The following is a 17947-nucleotide window of genomic DNA, read 5'->3' on the forward strand; positions in this document are numbered from 1 at the left end:
CCAGCTTTCTATCCACCTTATAGTCCATTCATCCAGCCCATACTTCTTTAACTTGCTGGCAAGAATACTGTGGGAGACCATATCAAAAGCTTTGCTAAAGTCAAGGAATAACACATCCACTGCTTTCCCCTCATCTACAGACCCAGTTATCTCCTCATAGAAGGCAATTAGGTTAGTGAGGCATGGCTTGCTCTTGGTGAATCCATGCTGACTGTTCCTGATCACTTTCCTCTCCTCTAAGTGCTTCAGAGTTGATTCCTTGAGGACCTGCTCCATGATTTTTCTAGGGACTGAGGTGAGGCTGACTGGCCTGTAGTTCCCCGGATCCTCCTCCTTCCCTTTTTTAAAGATGGGCACTACATTAGCCTTTTTCCAGTCATCCGGGATCTCCCCCAATCGCCATGAGTTTTCAAAGATAATGTCCATTGGTTCTGCAGTCACATCTGCCAACTCCTTTAGCACCCTCGGGTGTAGCGCATCCGGCCCCATGGACTTGTGCTCGTCCAGTTTTTCTAAATAGTCCTGAACTACTTCTTTCTCCACAGAGGGCTGGTCACCTCCTCCCCATACTGTGCTGCCCAGTGCAGCAGTCTGGGAGCTGACCTTGTTTGTGAAGACAGAGGCAAAAAAAGCATTGAGTACATTAGCTTTTTCCACATCCTCTGTCACTAGGTTGCCTCCCTCATTCAATGAGGGGCCCACACTTTCCTTGACTTTCTTCTTGTTGCTAACATACCTGAAGAAACCCTTCTTGTTACTCTTAACATCTCTTGCTAGCTGCAACTCCAAGTGTGATTTGGCCTTCCTGATTTCACTCCTGCATGCCTCAGCAATATTTTTATACTCCTCCCTGGTCATTTGTCCAATCTTCCACTTCTTGTAAGCTTCTTTTTTGCGTTTAAGATCAGCAAGGATTTCACTGTTAAGCTAAGCAGGTCGCCTGCCATATTTACTATTCTTTCTACACATCAGGATGGTTTGTTCCTGCAGCCTTGATAAGGATTCTTTAAAATACAGCCAGCTTTCCTGGACTCTTTTCCCCCTCATGTTATTCTCCCAGGGGATCCTGCCCATCAGTTCCCTGAGGGAGTCAAAGTCTGCATTTCTGAAGTCCAGGGTCTGTATTCTGCTGCTCTCCTTTCTTCCTTGTGTCAGGATCCTGAACTCGACCATCTCATGGTCACTGCCGCCCAGGTTCCCATCCACTTCTACTTCCCTTGCTAATTCTTCCCGGTTTGTGAGCAGCAGGTCTAGAAGAGCTCTGCCCCTAGTTGGTTCCTCCAGCACTTGCACCAGGAAATTGTCCCCTACACTTTCCAAAAACTTCCTGGATTGTCCGTGCACCGCTGTATTGCTGTCCCAGCAGATATAAGGGTGATTAAAGTCTCCCATGAGAACCAGGGCCTGCGATCTAGTAACTTCTGCTAGTTGTTGGATGTGGAAAAAGCTAATGTAATGTCTCCCCTGCCTCCTGTTCTCTTGGGATCTTACTCTTCCTCAGGGATCCTTCCCCTGCCTCCCGGGCATTGCCCTCCTCACCCTGTCTCCTCCCCTCCCCCTGGGCATTGCCAGCTCCCCACATGGGGACCCATTCTCCAGCCCCCTAGTAAGGACACTGTACTGGGCTCTTACCATAGGTCTCCGTGCATGCTGTGGGGCTGTTCACTTTGTTACTCCAGCTGCTGCAAACAGGACCCAGAAACTGCAGAAACCAAACTGCCATGCTCCTGACTGGTTCCTGTCACTGGGCGGCTACTGGGTGGCTGTCATACAAGCTCCCTAGCTTGTGGGGCAGGTGCACTTCCTTGCTGATGATGCTTGATCTAGGAGACTAGGTAGCTCAGGCACTTGGGAATGAGCCATGAAGCCTTTCTCTGCATGGTTACCGGTTCAAATCCTGCCAGTGCAAGTCTGGATTTTGATGGTTTATGAAATTAGTGGAGAGGCTGTCTTGCTCCCACTGCATGACTACGCATGGCACAAAAGTCACCCTCCCCATTGATGCTAACTGACCCATTGGCAGAGAAGCAAGAACAAGGATTGAGTTGGCCATGGAGACTGAACTCCCGTCATCCTTAGACAAGCCCCATGCGGTCAGGTTTGAGGGCGGTTGGTGGGGAGCAATATGTGGGCAGCTTGTACTGCTGCTCCCCAAACTACGGAGATATAGGCTCCTGGGCTGCCAAACCGCTGCCTTCCCCAGGATGAAGCTCACCCATCCAAGAAAGAGTCTCGCTTTCAATCCCCTTCTTCTCCCTTCCTCCCCTACCTGCCTGGCAACAACCCTTTTAAAAGCCCGTGGAGTCTGAGACTAGAGATGGGCAGGTTTGACACCCTTTCCTTATCTCTGTGTCCAGAGGCTCAAAGCAGTGGCAGCCGGATGTCGAGTGGGCCAAGCAGTTTGCAGGTGTGGTCATGTACCCCACCAAGGAGAATGAGAAGTGGGTGGTTCCCTGGAATGGTGAGTTCTGTCGAAGGCACCTGCCCCATTAAATGCATCATCACCATGCGGATGCTCTTGTGTTGGTGGTTGTCATGTTTTAAGTTTGGAGCCAAACCTGCCGCTGGGGTGTGCAGTCCCCATCGCTGGATTGCAGCTGAGGAGCCCTCTTGGGCCTGATCCTGTAGTGAGCTCTGTGTAGATGGACCCCTGTATTTTCACGGAGCGTATTGCTGAATCAGGGCCTTACATTGTCCCAGCTGAGATCGCGGGAAAACAAATGTGGTCCGCGTGGAGGGAGCTTCCTTAGTTTAAGGTGATCTGGGTAAAGAAATAAGTCTGGGTTTGGTTGTTGTGTTTTTTTTTTTTTTTTTGTAACCAGCGTCTCCCTTTTTATAGAAATGATTCCATGGCTTTTATTTTAATGTAAGTGGAAACAGAATTTGGGGTTTGAGACGTCTCTTTGCTGCATCTGAAACCCAAACACAACTGCTCTGTGCATGAAGCGATGATGGGGACAGGTCAGTTATACAGAGTGCTAGGGATTGCCTTGTAAGATGGGCTGATTTGAACCTACGTTTTAACACAGCCAAACACGAGCAGAGACTGCAGGTCACGCTGACAGGATGGGAGGCAGCATCCTGGAGTGCGGTGACTGAATAGGGTGTAGGAATAACTGATGTTTGGGTTTGCTGGCCATGCTGGGGGGTGGGGGGGAATTGGTTTGAGTCACAAATTCACAAAACGTTTCAGTTGATCCGAATCTGCATCTCCCCCCCCCCCACAAAAAAAAAAGTGGTTAAAAAAATTGCGCTCCGCTCTAGTTGGGCTGGGTTAGTTGGGTGTGTGCGTGTCCTGGTAGCTAACCAATTGGATAGGAGTTGTGTGATACGGTAGCTAAGAGGGCTTATGTGATCCTCTAGCTGTAAAGGCATTACTGGATACTGTGTGTAATTCTGGTGCCCGTGCTTCAAACCAACTGCTGACAAATTGTAAAGGTTTCAGAAAAGAGCCACAGGAATCCCAGAATATCAGGGTTGGAAGGGACCTCAGGAGGTCACCTAGTCCAATCCCCAACTAAATCATCCCAATGAATGATTCACTGACTGGGAAACCTGCCTGAGAGACTAAAAAAAGCTCAGTCTAGTTAGTTTATCCAATGAAGGTTAAGAGGTGACTTATTCAGTTACAGGCACCTACCCGGGGAAGAGGTTTCTGATAGAAGATGGCTCTTTAATTTGCCAGAAAAAGGCATAACTTGATCCAGTGGCTGGAAGCTGAAGCTAGACTAATTCAGACTACAAATAAGGCACAAATCTTTATTAGTGAGGGCAGGTAGCCACTGGAACAATGTACTGAGGGGTTTGGTGGATTTGCTGTCAGGAGAAGTCTTTAAGGTGTTGTCTTTAAAAGATTTGTAGCTCCACCCCGAGATATGGGCTGGACACAGGAATCATGAAATGAAATTCTCTGGCTTGTGGTATGCGGGTCAGGCTAGATGTTCAGAATAGTCGTTTCTGGTCTTAAAGTCCATGAAACATCCCTCAGCTGCAAATCTAAACCCTAGTGTATTGTGTGCGAGATTAGAAAACAAGATCCTGAACGCAGGAAGTGGGGGGGAGAGCCTCAGTGGGAAGAAGTCAGGATAGAAACTTTCCCCTTGCTATAATTCATGCTGCTGCTAGTTACAAGGAAAAGGCACTTGCGTGAAGTGCTGACTGGGATTTTTAGCTGGTTTGTCCCTTTAAGCCAAGTGTCTCGGTAGCCGGCAGACCTGTGGACGCATTCGCTGTCTTTCCGGTCACTGAGACGTGCTGCCGATGGATTGGAAAACAATCAGTCTTAGGCAGGCTAACGTCTGACCTATAATATTTGAGTTAAGGACGGCTGACTAGTGTGTCATGGTGTGAGCTGACTGCTGCAATGGTCAGGAAGGGATTTCTCCCCCCATGCAGAATGCATTATGGGGCATGCTCCCCTCCTGTGAAGGCTCTGATCTTGGCAGCTGAAGGAAGAAAGAGGCGAATGCACATTCTGTGTGTGACACTGTTGGGGGGAATGCTTGTTGTGGGGGGGTGTATTCGGGGATGGTGACGGATGGGCTGCGTGGCTATGGAGTTGTCCCTAGCAGTCTGCTGCTCTTCACGCGTGTTTGGGGGGTGGGGGGGAGTTACTGTGGCTTAGCGCTGTGTGTCCAGGTGAGCAGCGCTAGGCCTGCCGTTGTGGGAACCATGTACATGAGCTTCCCTGTGCTGAGTCACTGTGGGGCTGCCGGCTCTGCCGGTGAGCTCGTGAAATTCCACGATGTGCGAATGCTACAGCGACTAACGGAGCTCAGCGAGGTGCAGTTGCTTTGGCTGTTGCGATTGTCCTCGGAGTTTATCGTCCCCGAGGGGCGGTGCCTGCGGGTCGCGAGAGTCCAAGAGAAACCTGAGCTAAAGAGACTCTTCTTGAACTACACCTTTACCCGAGATAACGCGACCCAATATAACATGAATTCGGATAGAACATGGTAAAGCAGTGCTCCGGGGCGGGCGGGGCTGCGCACTCGGGTGGATTAAAGCAAGTTCGATATAACACAGTTTCACCTATAATGCGGTAAGATTTTTTGGCTCCCGAGGACAGCGTTATATCGAGGTAGAGGTGTATCTGCAAAGGAGCAATGACTCAAGCTGGAAGGGGAAAGCCCCCAAGGGCCGGCTACTCGGAGCTCGGCAGGAGCTAGGGGGCAGCCTGCAGGCCCGGGGGGTGGATTTGGAAGTGCAGCCTTGCTCAGTGTGATGCTTTCTGGCATGGCAGAGCAGAGCTCCGCCCAGGCTACGGCGGCTCACGTTGGGAATTCCCCCACTTCAGCAGCCCCAGGAGGCGTGCAGAGAGGGAAATGTGGTCAGTTTTTTCATGAGACGCCTGCAAGATTCCCCCCTCTCCCCTGCTGGGCAAAGGCCAAGTTTGGGACAGTTTGGCCCAGACGAGGCTTCCTCTCGGGTTGCCCCTCCAAGGCAAGCGCTGAGCTTCTGTGCCGGGAGCCAGCTTGTGCTCTTCGCTCCCTCCTCACCACAGCCGGGCGCCCCCGGCCTCTGGACTCGCGTGGGGGCTCGCTGCTCATTAGCTCGCGCTGGGCACAGCAAACGGTGGGGCGCACTCACTCGGGTTCCCCAGAGAGCAAACGAACCCCCTGCGTAATGTGAGATGAGCAGGGAGGCCTTAGAGCGACAGGCGTGGGGCGGCTGCTCCCGTAGACGAGCCCAGTGCTCTGCAAGGCTGAACTGCTGGACAGAGAGGCTCCTCAGTTTTGCCAGGGAAGTGATGGGACTCCCACTGGCTGGGAGGGGTGGAATAGGGCTTCCCAGCTGTGGGGCATGAACTGGTGGGGCCTGAATTTCCTTCCATCCCCGAGCTCTCGTCCTGCTCAGCCTTTCTAGTGCAGTGGGGCAGGAGGGCCGTGGGTCTCCCTGGAGTGCTCTCCCCCATCCGGAGGTGCACCCTGCCATCTCACGGCCTCTCTTGCTCTCCTCGTGCCTGAGCAGACAAGGACCCCCCAGCTGAGAAGAGAGTCTCCAACCTCACGCTGAACTTCGGGCCCCAGCACCCAGCCGCCCATGGGGTCCTGCGGCTGGTCATGGAGCTGAGCGGCGAGACCGTGAAGAAATGCGACCCCCACATCGGCCTGCTGCACCGCGGCACAGAGAAACTCATCGAGTACAAGACCTATCTCCAGGTAACAGTGCGGGGACTGTGACCCCAGGTCCCTGCCTGGACACCCCAATCCCAGGGCAGCAGTGTGGTGGGCTCCATTGGCCTGCAGCTCCGTTGTGTGCTCCCGCAGTGCTCCAAGGGCTTTTGCACCCAGGCCAAATCAGGACTTCGGGGCCCCCTGCTCTTCTGCCCCACAGCCCTGCCCTGCAGTCAGCAATGCTGTCCCGGCTGCCCAGTGCATTCCAACCTAGCCCCACCTGGCGGGCGAGCGGGGGGCCCTGGAGGTAGTCTGCCTTGCCCATACTGCAGAGTGACCTGGGGCAGCCTGTCCCTTTCAGCGGCAGGGGTATTTGGGGGGCATCTCTGGGGTGGGGTGGGGCAGGGGGAAGCAGCAGGAAGCAGAGCGTCTCTTTAAAGAGAGAGAGTGTTGTCCAGTGGATTGCGTAGGCGAGCGGCAGCCAGGACTCCTGGGTTCCAGTCCCAGTTCACTCACTGTGGGGCAAGTCTGTTTCCCTCTCTGTAAGGGGAAATACTGCCCTGTCCGACCTGGGGTCATGGGCTCTGATCCCTGTTTGTAAAACGCTTTGGGAACCTCAGGCGCCGTGGGCGGGGCGGTGCAGCGGTAGGGAACGCCAAGGTCCTGCCCCTTGGAGGAAAGAACAAGGGCTGACACAAGCAGGACAAAAAAACGCGCACGTGTGTGTCTCTTGTTAAACAAGAGACGTCAGCAGCCTCCGAGGAAGCTGGGAAGATGGTGTGTCCTGCCAGACTTTGCATTAGGGCCTTGTAAACGGAGCTCCCTTGATTTACTGTCCGGATCAGATGTAACCTTTCTAGCTGCTGGGGAAGTAGCACTTAAAGTAATCCAGCCCAGTAAACATGGGGCGGAAGCCAGGCAGAGCTGCGGGTGCCAGAGCGCTCTGGACGCGCTCGGGGCGTGCAGCCAAGGCAGAGGCAGCTTAGTGACGCGCTCCCTTGGCGGCCCAAGCTGGCTGTAGCGGCACAGAGCGTAAGCGCCTGGCTGGCCTTCGGAGGCAGGCGATTCCCAGTGAGCGAGTCCCCACTCGTGCCCCGTAAGTCGGGGGGAGGCAGGCGGGCACATGCTGCCAGTTTGCCCACAGAGCGGGAGCAGGACCAGGGTGAGCGTTGAGTGACTGAGAAGCAGCGCTCCCCTCTGTCAGAACAGGGAGGCAGCCAGCTTGGGGTGGACAGTGAATGGTGAAGGCCCGTTTGGCTGGTGATTCGTTCTGGGGGCGCTGTTCAGCTCATCAGCGTTAGCCAGTGTTTGTGCCAGGCTCTGGGCGGGGGCAGAGCTCCTACCTCCATGGGGAAACATGCCAAGTTTCACTTCCCTGCTCAGCTTGCTGAGGGCTGGTGCTTCCCTCATGCCAGCCGGTTCTGTTTCACTTTCAGGTCCTCATGCGCTGACTCAGTGCTGTTCAGAGGGGGTGTTTGAGGGCTAGAGGAAGGATATGAGGGTCAGGATCCTGGTTCTGTCACGGACTCCTCGGGCAGGTCACGACACACCTCCGTGCCTCAGTTTCCCTGCCTGTACACGAGGGGTGCAGATGATCTGACAGTTCCCTTCCTCTGTGCTGCACAGAGAGCGTGTGCAGTACAGCTTTGTCCAGGGGCTAGGCCAGCAGCTGGGGGCTGGAAGGATGGATTCAGATCTCGCTGGCGCATTGACTTCAGCGGAGCTCCTCCTGATTTACACCACAGAGCCCTGGTCAGGCGCCATCACTGTCGTCGGCAGCACTGAATCTGTGTGGCTTCCGCAGCACCGCTCCCCCCGCTTTATCTTCAGTGGTCGCCTGGTCCAGAGGAGAGGGTCAGCCGCCAGCTGTGTAGTGCCGGGGACGCCGATTCACTGCCCGAGTGACAGCAATCCGAGTGCTGCTGCCTAGGTGTGCGAGCAGTGCCGCGCATGCCCTGCACAGACACAGCATTGTGATCTGACCCCCAGGCACCAGCCTTGGAAGGCTGTTCACATGGGCCTTGCAGGCAGTTTAGGGTTCGGTGGCGGGCAGGAACTTTCCTCTGTCTGCTCCAAACTCAGCAGGCCACAGCTGTAGCTATTGACTTGTAGGTGAACAGGACGAAGCTGTAGAATGTGGAGAGCAAAGCCTTCTGGGAGTTGTAGTCATTTGTTGGACTGTAACTTCCTTTGGACTGTGAAATGTTCGGCGAGGAGCAGGGGTTTCTCACTGTGGTGCTGCTTTGGCCTTGGAGATTAAGGCTGAGGGAGACCTGCACCGGGGCTCTCCAACCCCTCACGCTGATCTTGGTACAAAGCCACGTACTCTGGTTCTCATCTCAGCAAAGGAATTACACGGGGTACATGTGCCCTAAGAAACTTCCAACTGTCTAGGCCAGCGGTTCTCAAACTGTGGGGCCCTCCCCCTTAGGGGGATGTGGAGGAACGTCCAGGGGTGTGTGCGCGGTGAGGCCCATGCCAGCCCCCACAAGGGAGCAGAGAGGGGGTGCCACCCAGCCCCACTCTTCCCCTAGCTCTGCTCCAGCCCCGGCTGGGCTGTGGCCCTTGCTCTGTGGGCCGGCGCCTGGGCCCCGCTGCCAGTTCTGCTCCTGGTCCGGGAGAATGGGGGTGTGTGAATACATTCTGTTACTCGTAAGAGGGATGTGAGAGGAAAAGTTTGGGGACCACTGATGTAGGCTTTAGGCTGGGCCCTCCCTGTGCGCAGTGGGGCTGCTCTTAGACTCCCAGGGTGGCAGACCTGCACGTATGTTACTTTGATTGTGCCGGGTCTTGTGGCTAAGCAGAGTTGGGCCTTGGGTGGGTGACTCCCTGCTAGCCCTGGTGATGGCGAGTCCACGGGGAGCGCTCTCCCCTCTCAGCGCTGAAGCAGTGCCCGAGGCACCGGGCTGCCTTTCGACGAGATGTGAAATTGAGTCCTGTCTGCTGCTGGTGCTCTGCGTATTTTGCAAGGCCAGGGTGCTGACTCAAGTGCCCTTGTCCAATCTCATCTCGGGGTGGCTGGAATGACCCCAGCACCCCTGCAATTCTAGCTGGCTGCTGGGCTCCTCCCCTGCTCTGGGACAGTGGCACTGGGTGCGGTTCCTCTGCTCAGGGATGGGTGAAGGGATCCCCACTTTGTAACTGGCCCCGCGAGGGTTGGTGTGTTCCCAGCGCCAGGCTGTCTGCAGGCAGTGGTCCTGCCACGTGCCGGATGGGGGTTTGCAGCCTGTTCTCTGTCGCAGGCTTTGCCGTATTTCGATCGGCTCGACTACGTGTCCATGATGTGCAATGAACAGGCCTACTCCCTGGCGGTGGAGAAGCTGCTAAACATCACTCCACCCCTGAGGGCTCAGTGGATCCGAGGTGAGTGTTCCCCTCCTCTTGACCTGTGTCCCCTTCCCAAGCTCATGTTGGCTGCCTTGGCTCTGTGGAGCCGGGTCCCGAAGACAGTCAGCCCCTCCCCAATCCTCCTCCATATGCCCCTCCCTATTGTTCCTGTCCTATGCTTTCTAGCTGGCACCCTGGCAGGGGGTCTCCAAGGCCAATGCCCGTTTGTTTGTCCAGGTAGCCGGCTGCGCCCTCGCTAGGAGCATAGGAGCTGCCAGTCAGTAGTTGGCTTATGCCCTGGTGCTTCTAGCCAGAGCCCATCACCCATAATGCACTGAGGGAGCAAGACGCTTGAGACTATTTTAGCAACTGGGGGTCCCGCGCCCAACACTGCCCTGGGGTCCCCGGCTTTCTCTCTCCCTCTGGTGGGCGTCAGGTGTGGGGGTTGAGGGAGGAGAAGCCTCTCGGCACCCTCTGAGCTTGGGTGAATCTCCTCCCTTCATACCCCTCCCCTGCTCCCAGTGCCCAGCCCCTCAGAGCCCCTTGGTGCTGTTCTGAATTAGGCCAGAAGAGGGCACTGGAGAGAGAGGGGGAGGGGAAAGGTGGGGGAGGCTTCTTGCTGCAATGGGTTGGGCACCTGCCTCCTGCTGCTGCGTCCTTCCTAAAGACAGACCTGCCCTGGGCCTGCGAAGGGCTGAGCCCTCGGCTGGCACTTCCCCTTCCCCGTGGGCACGGGTGTGTCGGGCGCGCGCTGCCCGCCTGCCCCTTCCCCGTGAGCACGGGTGTGTCGGGCGCGCGCTGCCCGCCTGCCCCTTCCCCGTGAGCACGGGTGTGTCGGGCGCGCGCTGCCCGCCTGCCCCTTCCCCGTGCGCACGGGTATGTCGGGCGCACGCTGCCTGCCTGCCCGTCTCTCTCTGACTGGGGCTCTCTCTTCCCTCCCACCCCCAGTTCTCTTTGGGGAGCTCACGCGGCTTCTGAATCACATCATGGCTCTCACCACCCACGCTCTGGACATTGGGGCCATGACCCCCTTCTTCTGGATGTTCGAGGAGAGAGAGAAGGTAAACCCCACAGCTGGCTCGAACCGGAGCCAGCAGCTCCATCGCGGGAGAAGGGCAGGGCAGCCAGAAGCCAACAAGTTGACGGCCCCTCTGCTCCAGCATCCTGTCTCTTTGAGTGGGCCACGGCACGTGCCTCCTCAGCCAGTGCCTAGCCCCAAAATGCAGCTAACAGGCCAGTGCTGTCTAAGGTGGGTGGAGATTTTCCTGGCCCAGCCGGGGAAGGTAACGCCCGGTGTCACCAGGGACCCCTGGAGCTCAGTCCCAGGCAGCGCCAAAGGCCCCAGATCTGGAGCGGGGTGATTGGCCCAGGGAGGAATTCCCCCTTGGCCCAAGGGGCGTGTGCTGACAGCAGCCTGAGTCAGATGGCGTTGCCCATGAATCAGCTGCTAGCTCTGCCATTGGTGGCTAAGCAGCTCTGTGCCAAAGGCCAGGGGTACATTACACAGGCCCCATGTCTCCTGCTTTGTCTTCCTCCGTTACGGTGCTTCCCCGGGCTGCTCTTCTGCCTGGCTCCCTGGCCCTGCTTGGCGCTGGCTGGGGCTCAGCTGGCAGCCCTGGATAGACTGACTCATTTCCTCCTTCTGTGGAACACTCTGGTGCTTCCTAGTTCACCAAACAGGCCCTGGGACGGGGTCCTTCCGGGGTGTGACCGGCCCATGCCAGGGCATTGGCAGCGAGAGCCGTTGGCTGCTCCCCATGCCCCCGGGAACAGCATCTCTGGGGTGCTCCGTGGGGTGGATCCTGCAGAGCTGGGATCACCCCAGGGCTGGGGGGGCACTTTAAGGCTGGACAGCCAACCTGGTTTGCTCGTGCTCTGTGCCCCCCGGGTGCTGGGCATGTGGGTGAGCAGTGCTCTTTCTGTCCCCTGCAGATGTTTGAATTCTACGAGCGGGTCTCTGGGGCCCGGATGCATGCGGCCTACGTCCGGCCAGGCGGGGTGCACCAGGTACAGCCAGCAGCGTGCAGCTCTCCTCTAGCACTGCGCTGCCCTGGTCCATACAGAGCTGCGTCCGCCTCCCTCGTGTGGGAGGCCTGATTGGCTGCTACAGCGTGAGGTCTAGGTATGGCCGCAGACCCTTGTCTGTGGACCACAGCGCCCTCTGCAGCTCACGAAGGGATCTGGCTCCCAGCCTCCTGTCTGCAGCTGCTCAGGGGGAGCTGGGGTGGGCAGAGCCTCAGAAGGAGCTTGTGCCGGGTTGGGCATGGGCACCCAAGCCCCTCCCCCTTTCTTCAGTAGTGGCACTTCCTTGTCCCGGTCCAGTCCGGTCTGCTGAGAGCAATGCTGGCCTCTCGGGAGGGCTTCTTGCCAGCCCTGCCACTGCCAGGAGCCCTATTCGGGGAGGGGCTGCGTCCCCCTTCTGCCCCCCTGAGAGAGAGGCCCCCAAGGGAGGATCCCCTTTCCCCACCATGGAGGGCCTGTAAAGCGGCCGGCTGGAGATGCTCAGCGCTCAGACAAGATGGCACAATGTGACTCTGGCAGCTGAGTGTTTCACGCCCATAGCCCTGAGCCGGAGGTTAACTTTCCCCACAAACTGGTGTCATAGGGCCTGCAGCTGGTCAGGTCAAGGTAGGATCTCACCCTGGGCTCCTCTGTCCCTTGATACTCCGAGCCAGGCAGCAGGGGAAGGTGGGGAATGGCTGGGGCCTTGTCAGCACTTCTCAGACTTGGCAGCAACCCTGAGGCCTCCTGTTCCTTGGGTGCTGAGTGATTCCCCCCGAGTTCTCCAAGAGTGTGTGTGTCATCTTCCCCCCAGCCCTGCCCCACATGCACACATATGTGCTGCAGGAAGAGCTCAGATTCTCCCTGTGCTAACCCCCTTTGCCCCCCCCCCCCCCCCCCCCCCCCCCACAGGACCTGCCCCTGGGGCTGATGGATGATATTTACGAGTTCACCAAGAACTTCTCCATCCGGATCGACGAGTTGGAAGAGGTGCGGCTTCCAGGATGAGTCGCCGTGTGAACTGGGGATGGAATTGTTCTCTGCAGTCAGCCCCTGCTGTTCCCCAGGGAGGGGACCCCTGTTTGGGACCTGGGAACGTAGAAATCCTGTGTCCCCTCCAGCCCCATGAGTCCGCATGTCTCAGGGTTTGAGAATGGTTTTGTGCATTCCATCCCATCTCCCACCCTGGGTTAGGCCAACGTGGGATCGGTCCCTGCAGCCTCTGCCAGGTCTTTGTCGACTGATCCAGCCCCCAGTGGCTGCTCAGATGATCCAGATAAGTTTTCCTTCTAGGGAGCAGCTAATATAGGCGCGAAGGGAGCACAGGGTGGGGTGCGCTTTTACAAGGGTGAGCAAATCTGTGTGCCTGGGGGCAGGGAGGCTGATGGCAGAGCTAAATTCTTAGCAGGCCCCGCTGTGTGTGGAGGCGCTATGCCCGGCGGCTGGGCTGCTCCGCTTGACCATCCCATGGCACTCTTCCTTAGTCAAGGTGTTGATTCTGGTGTCCTAGGCAAGGTCAAACCCCTGTCATTACATCACCATCAAGAGCAGGAAAAGCAGAATCCTGTCTCCAGCTGCAGGGGAAATCGAGGGAGGTGCAGAGTGTGAAGTGCTCATGGTCTGTTAACATCTGCTGTGTTCCACTCCAGAGCTAGCTGCATTCCAGTGATGGGGAGGGTATATACGTGGGGTGAAATGCCTCTGGGTGCTTGGGGTGCCCGGGTGCTGTATCGTACGTGTGCCCGTGAGCAGCCAGGGCCGAGTGTTTGGAATGAGTGCTGGGTGGCGTTTCCTGGTGTTCACTCCCTGTCCCCTGGCAGATGCTCACTAACAATCGGATCTGGAAGAATCGCACGGTTGACATTGGAGTCGTAACCGCAGAGGAGGCTCTCAATTACGGTTTTAGGTATGATCCTTTCCCAGGGTAACGTGTTGTAACTCAGGCCGGAATGGGGGTGGGAGCATCCCGGGACGATGAGGTCTGTATGCGCTCTGTCCCCTCTCCTATGGGCCGGCCTGTCAGTGGAAGGTTGATGGTGTCGAAAGCAGTGAGAGTCCCGGGCGTGGGCGCGTGAGGAAATGTCCCTGGTCTGGGAAGGAAGTCGCACTACTGTCACACTATACCTTGCTTGTGGTTTTCCCTTCGGCAGCGCCACCTAGTGGCTAGAGCCAGGAGAGCAGACTCCTGAGATCTGTACCTGACTCTGCCCCTGCCCCCTCGCTGTTCCTCGGTTTCCCCAGCAGTGATGGGCTAATAGTGGCCTGGGTGGGGGGGGGGAATGCGGTTTAATCAGCGTCTGAAGCTCTTGCCAGGTAGACTGATCCCAAGTGCCCAAGCTAAGGGAGAAACTTCCCCTGGCAGCGGATTTGGGAATGGCCCCTGGAAGGGGGTTACGCTTTCCTCAGCCATCTCTGGGGCTGGCCACTGCCAGGCCAGGATCCTGGGTGGGGTGGAGCCACAGCCTGGGCCCCACTGCTCGGCTAACCCCTCTCTGCCCTTCCCAGTGGGGTGATGCTCCGTGGCTCTGGAATCCAGTGGGATCTCCGCAAAACCCAGCCCTACGACGTGTACGACCAGGTGGAGTTTGACGTTCCAGTTGGATCGCGGGGCGACTGCTATGACAGGTGCCTTCCATGTTTGGGGGGAGGGGAAGAGGGTGGTGCTCCGGGGAGGGCCGTGTCCCATGCTGAGTTCTCCGGGGGGGGGGGGGAACCCCCGGGAGGGCCGTGTCCCGTGGGAGGTGCTCATTGCTCAGGGACACGCCTGAAGGCTGCCCTTGCAGCACAGGAACCATTCTCAGACTCACTCCTTCCCCCCCCCCCGAGGCGTCTGTCTGTTCTGCAGCCTCTCCGTGGCCTGAGCCATGTGACAGCAGCTCCCTTCGCGGGCCGACGGGGCCCTGAGCATCCTTTCCACAGACAGTCCAGCAGAGCTGGGCGTCGCCTGCCAGGCTGGGCGTGGCTCGAGCCAAGCAGCCTCCTCCGTGCGGTGCCCAGGGTTCCAATCAGTCCTGCCTGGCCCCCGGTGGGCTGGAATTGCCTGGGCTAAGCCTGCTCCCCCGGCTCCTGCGGCAGGTACCTGTGCCGGGTGGAGGAGATGCGCCAGTCGCTCCGCATCATCCTGCAGAGTCTCAACAAGATGCCCGAGGGGGAGATCAAAGTGGATGATGCCAAAGTCTCTCCTCCCAAGAGATCGGAGATGAAGGTAAAGGAACGCTGGGCCTCCCGCTCCTGGGGCCTCGACTCTCGGGGAGGGAACAAGCATCTCGAACGTGTGCTGTAGCCTGTCCCAGCCTCAGGGGAGGAGGGGCTCGTGTCAGAGCTGAGGACTGCGGGGCAGGGCTCCTGCCTTCGGGGGAGGGTGGATGCCCTGAAGAGTCCGGACGCCTGACATCTAGGCTCAACTGTAACGCTTCCCTCCGTGGGCACGGTGCTGGCCTCACTGGAGGGGGCACAGGGCTGCAGCCCAGCTGGAGAACAGTGGTGCTGCTCTCTCGTGCCGTTCTCCGAGGGGGGTTCCTTTGGAAGGGGAGTGGGCCAGCAGCCCTGTAAGGGTGACAGCGTCCTGGGTCTCTGGCATCCCTGCCAAGCTGGGTGGGCGAAGACGGCTGCAAGCCACGTGCGGCTGCTGGCCATGGGCGATTCCTGTTTCCCCTTGTTCCTGTAGCGTGACTCCGCTTTGCAAAGGAGTGCCGAGCTCTGCGGGTGCTCGGAGAGCATGCAAATGAAAGTGCTGTTTGGCTAGCAGGTTCCAGGTTGTACAGCACCTGGCACATCAGTGGCTGGGCTGGGCTCGGCTCTCAGGTGCTGCCACAATATGAGTCACTGAGGATGATGAGACGGAAGATGGGCTTGTGACCAGCACTTGACCTGGGTGACCCTGGGGTGTCGCTAGCCCTCTGAGTGCTTCAGTTTCCCTATCTGCAACAGGGGGAGAACAGCCCTTCCTTTTCCCACCCTGCGTCTGGCGTGTGAGTTCAGCCTGGGGCCTCTTGCTCTGTGCAGCCATGGGGCTGCTCTAGTCCTACCACAATACCACAATCCAGATGGAAACTGCCTTTGATTTGGGGCCCCTGGTAACAGCCAGGGACGGGGGCAGGTCAGGGGAGCTGTTGCCCACAGGGGAAGAAATGTCTTTACCTGGATGGGACCCAAGATGGGGGCCCTGACCCCTCGTCACTAAAGACCCGGCACCTGGGGATGGAGGAGGAGGGGTGCTGGCCCCGCACCCAGGGCTGGGAACTGCATTCCTGGTCACTTCCTGCCCAGAGTTGCTGGGTAGTGAGTAGCGATACGCACGGCGGCAGGGCTGGGGAATCTGGAGGAGGGGAAGCAAGTTGCAGAGAAGCCAAGTGACTGGGCCAGTGTTGCGCTGTGAGTCAGTGGCGGAGCCCTGGCTCCAGGCCTGGGTCTGGCAGGCTGCTGCGGCGCCCCAGAGCGGCTGTCCTTCCTGCTGGGGGCCGTGTGTCTGCGCTGGGGTGAGGACCCGTGGAAATGTTCGCTCCGTATATTGCTGAGTCTGTAGCCAAGGGCTGGGACGGTCCAGGCCGCCTGTCTGACTCTGAATTCCCTTCTGCGCAGACCTCCATGGAGTCGCTGATCCATCACTTCAAGCTATACACAGAGGGCTACCAGGTGCCTCCCGGAGCCACGTACACGGCCATCGAAGCCCCAAAGGTACCCGGTTGGCGGGGCGTACAACCCTTTGCCTATGCCCTGGGCGCTCTCCTCCCTCACAGGGGGCAGTGGAGTCACGGTCCCCCTGGCTGTGCCCTGGTGTAGCCCTGGCTATGGGCCGATGCCCTGTGGGGGCGGGGGCATGTTCCAGTGCCACTACAAACCATGGGAGATGGCTGAGCTCCTGGGGGTGCATTAGAGCTGCTGCCCCTGCCAGTCAGCCGGAGCCTGGCTGGCCGTTGCTGGCACTGCCCGTGGGAACGGGCTAGTACTAGAGGACAGTTGCCACTGGCTGGTGATTGTGCTGGTGATGTTCCATTGGCCCCAGCTGCCCCGGGAGGCACCACTGGGCCAGATTCCCAGGGATGTGTCTGGGGCAGCTCTGGGTGTAGGCTGCAGATGGGATCCTGGGGGCTGTGCCGGGCGCTCATTGACAGGCCCAACCCAAGCTGCTCCCCTCCTGCCCCTTTGCCCCGCGTGTGTCCCTGGTTCTGCTCAGTCATGTGAAGAGCTGCTGGGTTCGGTTGTGTCCCAGAATCCTTTGTGCCAGCTGCCTTGTGCCCATGTGGACCCCCCCTTTCATGCTGCAGCGGGGATAGGCTTGCCTTACCCAACCCAGCAGGTGCAGGGGGAGGCCCTATGGGAGAAGACCCAGGGAGAAGGGGCAGGCCTGTCTGCAGGGAGTGGGGCACCAAATGCTACCCCACCTTGGGCACCTGTGCCCAGTGCTGCCGTCTGGCTATGTGAGGGCTGCAGAGTCTCTGCTTGCATCGCCAACTCCCTACTCCGTCCTGTAGGGCGAGTTCGGTGTGTACCTGGTCTCCGACGGCAGCAGCCGCCCCTACCGCTGCAAGATTAAGGCGCCTGGCTTCGCTCACCTGGTAAGAGAGTCCCTGAGGATGGGGGCTGCCGGGGTAGTCTGGAAAAGGGGAGGTTCTCACTTTAGGGGTGCTGCTGGGAGAGTCTAGGGGAGGGGATGGGGTGTCTCGCTTAGGGGCGCCACGGGGGCAGTCTGGGGGGAAGGGATGGGGTGTCTCGCTTAGGGGTGCTGTTGGGACAGTCTGGGGGGAGGGGATGGGGTGTCTCGCTTTAGGGGTGCTGTTGGGACAGTCTGGGGGGAGGGGATGGGGTGTCTTGCTTTAGGGGTGCTGTTGGGACCGTCCTGGGTGTGTGTCGCTTTAGGGATCTGCTGGGACTCTCTGGCTCCCCGCGTTGCACAGGGAGCGGCTGTGAGCAGTAGCTCGGCGCTAGGTGCCCAGCACGATCTGCGCTCTGCCCATCCTTGTGGATCGCGTCCCCTGCGCTGGGCCCCGAGCTGCTCCTAAGGCACCTGGCACAGAAAAGGGAAGTGTGGGCAGCCGCCGCTCAGCCTGCCAAGGGGCTGCACTGGGCACAGGGCCAGCCCTGGGCTTCTGGCTTTGCCTGTGGCTAGTGGAGCTGCTGGCCAGGTGCAGCCTGCACAGCTGGGTCTGTTGCTGAGTAGCTCCAGCCTGGCTCTGGGGGGCAATGCTCACTGGGCCCCATTGCTGTGGAGGGCGGCTGGGCCCTCATGGGGACGAGGTTGGTACAGGCTTCACCTAGGGGTCCTGGGCTGGGGGACGTTGATCACTGGGGTCCTGCGCAGCCCCGGGGCTGGAAGGATCTGCTCTTGGCCAAGGAGCAGGAAACGCCGGGTCCCAGCCTGGGGTTGAGATTCAGGCCCTACATGTGCAGCCCCAGTCCCACCTGCCATGAGAGGCGGTGGCTGTAGGCGGGGCGGGGGAGGCCGTAGGGACACGCCCCGGGCGCCGGCTGTTGAGGCTCAAGACACATGTGCCTGGTGAACTTTC

The 17947-nt window shown here is 58.5% G+C and overlaps 1 protein-coding gene across 1 annotated transcript in view; it reads left to right on the forward strand.

The window, feature by feature from the left end:
- Positions 1–17947, forward strand: part of NDUFS2 (NADH:ubiquinone oxidoreductase core subunit S2) — a gene marked incomplete in the record, with an annotated part of 23762 nt that overhangs the window by 674 nt on the left and 5141 nt on the right. Inside the window, 11 exon segments of the mRNA XM_034756629.1 lie at positions 2358–2461; positions 5968–6158; positions 9356–9476; positions 10389–10501; positions 11373–11447; positions 12354–12431; positions 13262–13347; positions 13947–14066; positions 14517–14646; positions 16023–16118; positions 16916–16999. Of these exon segments, the coding sequence (XP_034612520.1) occupies positions 2358–2461; positions 5968–6158; positions 9356–9476; positions 10389–10501; positions 11373–11447; positions 12354–12431; positions 13262–13347; positions 13947–14066; positions 14517–14646; positions 16023–16118; positions 16916–16999 (1198 nt within the window).

Source organism: Trachemys scripta, chromosome 24, assembly GCF_013100865.1.
Source record: "Trachemys scripta elegans isolate TJP31775 chromosome 24, CAS_Tse_1.0, whole genome shotgun sequence".
NCBI lineage: Eukaryota > Metazoa > Chordata > Testudines > Emydidae > Trachemys > Trachemys scripta.